The sequence below is a fragment of the Nymphaea colorata genome, chromosome 1 (genome assembly GCF_008831285.2).
Source record: "Nymphaea colorata isolate Beijing-Zhang1983 chromosome 1, ASM883128v2, whole genome shotgun sequence".
Taxonomy (NCBI): domain Eukaryota; kingdom Viridiplantae; phylum Streptophyta; class Magnoliopsida; order Nymphaeales; family Nymphaeaceae; genus Nymphaea; species Nymphaea colorata.
In genome coordinates this window covers 20,387,896-20,395,959 of record NC_045138.2, presented here as the reverse complement: position 1 = coordinate 20,395,959, position 8,064 = coordinate 20,387,896, and the positions used below count along the sequence as shown (strand labels likewise).

The 8,064-nt window shown below is 43.2% G+C and overlaps 1 protein-coding gene across 2 annotated transcripts; it reads left to right on the top strand.

The window, feature by feature from the left end:
* Nucleotides 1–2,784: 2,784 nt before the first annotated feature.
* LOC116245907 (protein WVD2-like 4) lies at nt 2,785–6,766 on the top strand. Of its 2 annotated transcripts, XM_031617517.2 has the most exons (10): nt 2,785–3,052; nt 3,143–3,324; nt 3,839–3,995; nt 4,085–4,447; nt 4,661–4,713; nt 4,806–4,880; nt 5,002–5,077; nt 5,173–5,244; nt 5,376–5,486; nt 6,006–6,766. In XM_031617517.2, the coding sequence occupies exons 3-10, from the start codon at nt 3,867–3,869 to the stop codon at nt 6,435–6,437; spliced, it is 1,311 nt and encodes a 436-aa protein (XP_031473377.1). In that variant the 5' UTR covers nt 2,785–3,052; nt 3,143–3,324; nt 3,839–3,866; the 3' UTR covers nt 6,438–6,766. The 2 variants fall into 2 exon arrangements, with proteins under 2 accessions (XP_031473377.1, XP_031473379.1); XM_031617519.2 differs by lacking the exon at nt 3,143–3,324.
* Nucleotides 6,767–8,064: the final 1,298 nt, after the last annotated feature.

The following is an 8,064-nucleotide window of genomic DNA, read 5'->3' as shown; positions in this document are numbered from 1 at the left end:
AACATCTCACAAGCATGTGAAGACCCAGAGGAGCACAAAGAACATAACCAAATTACTTCGAATGAGGGAACAACCCTGTCCACTTAAACTGCTGAATAATGCTATTAGGAGAGTAGCTCCAATGAAAATCAAATAAGAGACTCGACTTTTAGTGACCTCCGGAGCCTAAGGAGCTACGGAACATGCCTTTTGCCAGAGAGAGAAAGAGAGAGAGTACTTGGGCTTCATGAGAAAATTTACACAATGCATCATATTCCATTGCTCAGTTAGGAAATATTGCATTAGCTATGCCATTACTCTAGCTTGGTACAGCCAACTTGTCCTAATGCATCAAAAAGAAAAAGGGTCTTAGAATAAGTAAACTTTAAAACAGTTTGCTGTCATTAGACAGGAAAAAAGAGCACCACTTTACACATTCTATTGGCATTTCACTCAAAGAATTTTCCTTTGTTTTTTGATGCAAGAAAAGAGAGACATTCGCCGGACTTCAAGTGATTCGATCACAAATGATTATTTCCATTAATACAGAAGCTTTTTTCTAAGCTAACCATTGCCTTAAGTTAGAAGCAAAGACACATCAGATCAACGGGAGCGGAACGAACCGGATGTTGAATTATAGACAAAAATGACAAAACCCTCATACCAAACCCGGCCTACTCGCGATCCCACTTTTATTAGAATTCAGCTTAACATAATCCATATCATGGATGATAAGCCTCCTCCAAACCCCACTTATGTTGAAAAGAGAGCTATGAAAGTATACTTGTCTTTAGCAAAGATTCCTATAATAGACAGCTGAATTGTAGACTTAATGCGCCTTAATAGTTTCTTCTTCTTTATTTGGTTGTTGGAAAATATAGAAAGCTCCTAATCACCAACCATATGCTTGGGTCCCCAGCTTACCTGTTAGAGAGTATTGTTCAATATGTATCTCAAAAACATGACATTCTATCAACTTGGTGTTATTCACAAGTCACAACTAAATGAGAATGTGGATAGGAGTGAGGCCCAAGTTTAATTCTTGACTAAGGTTTTTCCTTTTTTGGGCATTTTTTCCTTCAAAAGTTAATTTTTTTGTTATTCACAGCTAATCAGCTGAAATTGAATCGATAAGTTTGTTAAACTCGGAGGTTTAATCTGTTAAACGATTTTTTTAACTGCTTCTAAGTTTCTGCTCGGATGTTTCAGTCTAGAGTTGCATTAAAACCTAAGTGAACTTACAGTTATTTCCTTCAACTGCACCGTATGTCACTTTTTACCGTCCAAAGAAGTATTACTCATGAGAATCTAACTGACGATTGAGATCTCGCTGACCAGCTACGCTACTACCCTTGAAGCCTTTAATCAATAGGTTTCACAGGTCGTGAGGGCATTTTTGTCAATAACGTGAGGTGGCTATTAGGAGAGATGGGTTTGAGTTGGACATTAGTGCACTTGTGGGATCCATGTGTGCTTCCTTGTGGGACCCTATTTGTCTCTTAATCATTAGTTTTAATGGAGTTCACCAAAGCCTTCTGGTATATACAATTACCATAATAACCTCTTCAACGGAACGACCTAGCCAACACAGTGCCCGGCCCTCGCTCCAAGCCAACAAGTCAAGTCGAGTCAAGGGCCTGTTTTCTCGCAACCTATCTGTGAATTAACCAAGACAAGCCATTGATGCGGTCAAGGGGGTTCAAAGGGGGCCCCATCGTGCACGCATTATAGGAACATGTTTCGCACCTGGCCAAACCGCGAATGGACCCGGACCCACCTGGCCAGTGGGTTCAGACGCCCTCCTCAACAGGTGCGAACAGTAGCATGCTATATTGTCGGTCCGTTGACCAGGCCTAGCTAGGTCCACTTTGTCCATAGTGGAGTCAAAAAATAAATGGCGCATGGGCAGAGGTGGGTTCGGTGCAACTTGGTCGGGTAGGTCCAGGAAAAGATCCCCACCGCTTCTAACGGCGAGGCTAACGCCGTCGGATAGCTGGGGCCCGCTGGGCAGCGCCAACCGTAAGGTTGAAGACGAGGCGTCCAAATGATTGGCGGAAGATGGACGGCTCTCGTGGCAGCGGTAAAACGACGAGAGCCGTCCGATTCCAGAGGGCGGGCCCCCACCGGCACGTTATGCCAGTTCACTGCGTTAGCTGGACTCGTCATATGCGTCTGTCTCCTCGCCATTTCGGTGGTGATCCCACGCCACGTCAGTACTGCTCGTCCATTTACAGAAACGTCCTTACTCTTTTCTGGAAAGCCCTTCGTGTCCCCCACGGGTATGGACCAACCACCGACCCAGACCCGCTCTTGTTTTGCCTGGAATGTGCCGACGCCTTATTTTGTGTTTTTTGCCGCCATGAGAAACGGACCAGAGAACTTATGATCCAAATCCGAATTGGGCTTCAAAGCGATGCAGGAATAGGGGAAGGAAGGTCAATAGAGAAGTTTCGATGGGCTTTTTAGTCATATACGGGCCAAACCAAAAACACTAAATAGTACGTACAATTTTCTCTTTCTAGACCCGAACGGGGGGCCGTTTTTGCGACTGAGAACTGCACCACTTTAGACGTGATATTACGAAATAGCCACCCATGCATGGCAGGAATAAATGGGACACGATCAACGGTTCGGAGCGCTCGGCGGGAGCCCGACAGCGAATCAGAAGCTTCGATTCCGGCAGAAGGAATCGGGGGAAGAGCGCGCGTGGGACGAGAGGGGCAGTTACGTTATTTCGATGGAATACAGGAGCTTTTTCGCGGTCGTGTTTTTAACTTGTACTTTCTTCCTGTGCTCATAACCGGGAGGGGACCGTCGTTCTGGGGGGAGCGTGGATCGAAGCTAGAGTGACGAAGACATCGTCCTTTTTTTCTCTCATCGAGGCTTTCTCCGATCGGGAGTTTCTCGTGTTGGGGGTCGGCGGGATAACTACGCCTTGTGGCTGGCTCCCTGTTTCCTTTGATGGCGGTCGCCTGCGGTTTCGCCTCTCCCTTGCTTAGCTCCGGCGCTCAGCCCTCATCCGCTTAGTAGTCTGCTCTTTGGAATTTCCCGTTTCGCGATCGCCCTGCCGTCGGTCGGTTTCCGATTACTCTTCTCGTTACGCATTCCTTTCATTTGCTTTCTTTTACTCCTTTTTCTCGATCTAATTCTTGTTCTTGTTCAGAGATTTGTCGGCAATTTGTCCCTGTAGTATGAAAATTGAGCTCGTTTTAACTCCTAGACGTTGAATCACGGGCTCAGGTGAAGCAAAATCATCCGCCCGTCATCTGTTATCGGCCTTCTTCTCTTTCTCACTTCGATTCGTTGCGGAAATTCGAAAAGCGGGAAGTTACCGGGGGTTTAACTGTAAGATTTTTGCTTCTTGCTTTTTTCTCTTTGGAGTTAAGAGTAGTATGCGGGAAATGCGAGTGGTTTTGCCGATTCTTCACCGCGATGGGCATGATTTAATAAGATCTAGGCGAAGTTGCATTCGGATTCTAGTGCTTCTAGTTTTTGTTTTGTCTTGAACCCTGAGAAGATGAAAAAGGAAAGCTTTATCTGAGTCTGAGCTCATTGACGTTGATTACAAAGTCTTGCTTGTGATCTCAAAGGTTTTAAAGAGTTCCCTCTCATTCCCTGACCTCTGACATGCGATCTGTCACGTTAAGTACAGAGATCTAGGTGAATTCCAGCTCAATAATGGTTGTTTCACTTCAATTTCTTATATACGAACGGCATTCTCGTAATCTCTGTTTTCGCTCTGAGGATCTATTGAAAGTCTGTGGCGTTTATGCTTACTAGCTGCGCATCTCAAGTCCTTGTGTTTTCCGCTCCTCCTACCAGATATGCTCAATTGCTTTTTTCTCCTCTGTCGTGCCAGGAGGATCTAGCAAAACTTTCATTTTGAAATGGACACCGAGACTGAAGTGACTGCGGAGAATGGATGTAGTGTGATTGAAACAATTGAAACAAAACCAGAGAGCGAGGCACCGAATCAGGTGGTTCCTTGTGAAAGTCAAGATTCAAATCTTGCGGAGGTGCGGATCGTTCATTCGTACTCTACTGACATAATTCATGGAGTAAATTTAAAATGTCGATTATGAATAATGCGAAGGAATTGATGCAGAAAAATGCAGTCAGTGCTAATGCGAAGACTGCAAACTCATCTTCTCGACAGAAGAAGGCTGGTTTCTCAAAGAGTTCTTCTTTTCCTCCCAAAGGTATTACAAAAAGAAAGACTGGTGAAGCGAAAACCGCCGCAGAAGTTGGGAAGAATTCAGGTGCAAACGGTCCTACATCGTCTGCTTCCAGTGGATCTGTCATTTCTACCTCGCGATCGAAGTACCGAGCGTCTCAGCCTTCTGCCCTTGTGAACCACCGAAGAAGTTTGAGTGGTGGGCAGCCATCAGATAAAAGATCGGGTGGTCACTCCGCTTCAGTGGATACAAAAACGAGTTTGAGTTCCGCATTATCCGCTGGGCGCTCTCAGGTACAACAATACTTCTAAATTCTACTCTGTTCTTCTCAATGTTTTCATCAATTGATTTTCTTTGGTCTTGCTACTGAAGTCCTTTGCTCATTGCGTTACACTTTATAATGTGTGAATCCTGGTATTTATCAAGTGTGCTCGTTTAAAGGGATTTAGATTTCGTTAAGTTGGTGAACATCTTTTTTCTGATGTGGATTGTTTGACAAATTTCAGTCTGGGAAGCCTGCTTCTACTACCACGGTTGCTTCATCCTCTAAAGTTCTCAAGTAAGCTTTTTCATGTAAACCAGTTAATTGTTGGTTTCGACGAGTTTTCTTTTTTGCAAGAGGATCATTGCTAATTCTATACTTTATTATAGAGCACAAGATCAAAACCAAAAGGAGCCGAAGGAAACTTTGCTCTTGAAAGAGGAAGATGCCCACTCCACTACATCGTACTCCTTTTCCTTTTTTGCCTCTTAAAGTTCAAGTTGTTTATATATCATATACTTGGACCAATAATCTTAGTGCAACGGCTTATGGAATTGTGCTTTCCTCTTCTCTGCTTCGTCCCAGAGGTTCAAATTCCAGGAGAAATAGTGGAACTGGTTTTGCTTCCAGATGCAACGAGCGCGCAGAGAAGCGGAAAGAGGTAGTACGCAAGAAAAAGGATATTTATTAATCATGTCTTTTGATTGAAGGTTTTCATCAGATTTTGGAATTTTTTGACAATTCTTTGGTTGCCAGTTCTTTTCCAAACTGGAGGAAAAAATCCACGCAAAGGAGATGGAGAAGACCAACCTGCAAGCTAAATCAAAGGTGTGCCAGAACTGTGTATCATGAACCAGAGAGAAGCCTTCCAAGTTTTCTCCTTTTTATCCACTTCAGTCTGTGCATAACTTAGGAACTCAGCTTTTTTGTTGAATCAATCGGCTCTTTGACTGATGCAGGAAAGCCAGGAGGCGGAGATAAAGCAGCTCCGGAAAAGCTTGATGTTTAAAGCCACACCAATGCCTAGCTTCTATCAGGAACCCGGGCCTCCAAAAGTTGACCTCAAGAAGGTTCTTAATACTATTTTTATTTGATATCAATCTGCGGATTGTGCTTTTAATATAAAATTATGCTTATGTGGATTCTTTACGTTAGGCCCATAAAGCGTGAGTTCGAATGCCTTCAGTATAATATGCCCGTCTAGCTTGATTCGGTTCTTGAAACTTTGAATTGTGTTGACAATACCCTAGCATTTGAGCATTGAACGTGAAACTCTAGTTCATCTTGAACCTTCTCCATGCTTAGGTCATAACAAAATAAAAAAGGTCATTCTGTCTTTTTATAGGACATCATTTGAATGTTTTGTTCAATAGAGCTTTATTGGTAGGGGGATGGCGAGCGACCCAGCATGGCGCCCCCCTGTTTCCAGCCCTCAATAACTCTTTCAGTGGCAACAGTCCTGCTACTTGCTCCACCTTTGCCAACAATACAGATGAAATTTTGCATTTCTGCGGCATATATGCAATAAAAGATGTACATGAACATGGGTACTGTGCCCATATTAAACAAGCAGTTGCATGTACGTGCAGATACCAACAACTCGGCCTATATCTCCCAAATTAGGACGCCATAAATCTCCTGCAGCTGCTGATCCTGCAGCAGGAAACGGTCATCCTGCCAAAAGCACCGACTCTAACCCCGAAGAGAGCAAGGTCTCGGGCAACAAATCAAGCAGTACCAAGGATTCTTTAGCTTCAAAAAGGACAATTCGACGTTCGTCCACGAAGTTGCCGTCCAAAAAGCAAGACAATTCAGACCAGAAGCCGACCAACACATCCTCTGCCGCTTCAGAGCCAGAGTTGCATAGACAGGTACAAGAAGATAATGAACCTAAGATTGTGCTGAACGCAGACGCCATGAAACTTGACCAGCTTGGGTTGGAACCCATGAACAATTCTGAATATTCTCTGATCCAGAAAATGGCTGATTCAGAAATCCATGCCATTGAAGCGTCCGCGTAGAGGGCCAAAATTTCAATTTTTTCCCCCACTCTGGGGTGGAACGGGTGATGTGAATATAGTCTGTGGTTTGCTGTGTACGTGTTGCGCTGCCTGTTGTGTTGATATTCAGTTCAGCCTGTTTGACGACAGTAAGTTTTATGCCTTTCTTATGTCTTTAATGGTGGGAAAGCGGGGTAGGGCTTGCTTGCAAATATGGAAGAGATCTATGATCAGTTGAGGCGTCCTTTTTACATGTAAATTTTCTTTCTTCGCCACATTTGTCCTGCTGGATTGCTTGGTAAGTTTGTGGTGTTGAAAATGTTATATATTATTTTTCTCTTGCTTGGTTAGTGTATCCTCCGTTTCCTGCTGCTGCTTCTGCTTTTCGCTGCAAGTCTGTGGTACAAACCATAGATGAGATGATGATGGACGAGTATATACCGCCAGAAGGAGGAGCAAAGAATGAAAGGTAGTAATTGAACTTTTTGAAATGTTCTAAATCTTCTGATAGTCATCTAGTGTCCTTTCCTGCCCGTCGGGCAGGTTGGTCTCTGGATCTGAGGCATTCGAGCTTGGTTGGTTCGTATGAATGGCAGCAAGATGGTACCGTGATGTGGTTATCTTCAAGCTTATCTAAGAGTCTGGCCTTGGAAAGTCTTGTCGAGCGTGGTTTCTGGTCTCAGTGAACCATGTCGGTAGGATGAATTCCACATAGCGCGGTTAGGGACAACTGAAGTGGATTTTACCCTTGTAGATTAAAAATAAATTGGTTCAGAAAATCAATTTGGATATGAAATTTGATTTCACTTGGAGTCGATGTCGAATTTGGGGCGAAGAAAATTTTAGTTGGTGTAACAAATTGGTTATCGGATTTAGAGCTGAATTTAACTTTAGCAAATGTTTATTAACATTCAAAAACAATAAATGCATCGTGCGAACATTAAACTAGAAATTTGACACAGGTTATGGATTTGAAAGCTAACTGTTCCTCTCTTCTTGGTGCTGATGTAGCGTCGGATGTCATATGATTCATATGATATCTTCATATTTATAATGCAAAATTTCGCGTAGGCTTCACCAAGATGATCTTTTATTAATAAATTTTAAAATAATCTGGATAAAGCAAATCAGCACGGTCAACTTGTACGTTGGTTATGGATTTTTGGAATTATCTTTATGTGTACTACAATAACAAACTTGTAAATAGTTTTGAGAGAAATTCAGGAGACAACCTATTGTTTATGCTATTCACAATGAACTGCCCAATTTCTGGGAAACTGCAGAAAATCGGCTAAATTTATGAAGCAATTCTCAAACAAGGGAGCATTCTCCTCATAAGCTAAAAAGACCATTTTGACCCAAACGAAAAATATAACTCTCTCTCTCTCTCTCTCTCTCTCTAAAGGGCAGATGCTCCTCCCTAATATCCATAAAAACCGACCCCAAGCACCGTGGCTACTAAATCGCTTTGAGGAATGACAGCTTCTTTTCACTTTGCAGAGAAGCTTGTTGTGAGATTTCCGTGATCCGGCCCTCAAACTGGTTCGATCCAAGGTAAGTATTCAGAAGATTTTCCAAGTTCCCATCCAAGGATGTTAGCCAATTGAAAAGCCTTCCTAGAGCTAACACCAAAAGGAACTAGTACGAA

Bases quoted from the DNA above. Each gene is read 5' to 3' on its own strand.
- LOC116245907 (XM_031617519.2), top strand. From the start codon at position 3,867: ATGGACACCGAGACTGAAGTGACTGCGGAGAATGGATGTAGTGTGATT. The intron at 3,996-4,084 runs GTGCGGATCGTT...GAATTGATGCAG, and splicing joins AAGATTCAAATCTTGCGGAG to AAAAATGCAGTCAGTGCTAA. The intron at 4,881-5,001 runs GTACTCCTTTTC...GCTTCGTCCCAG, and splicing joins GATGCCCACTCCACTACATC to AGGTTCAAATTCCAGGAGAA.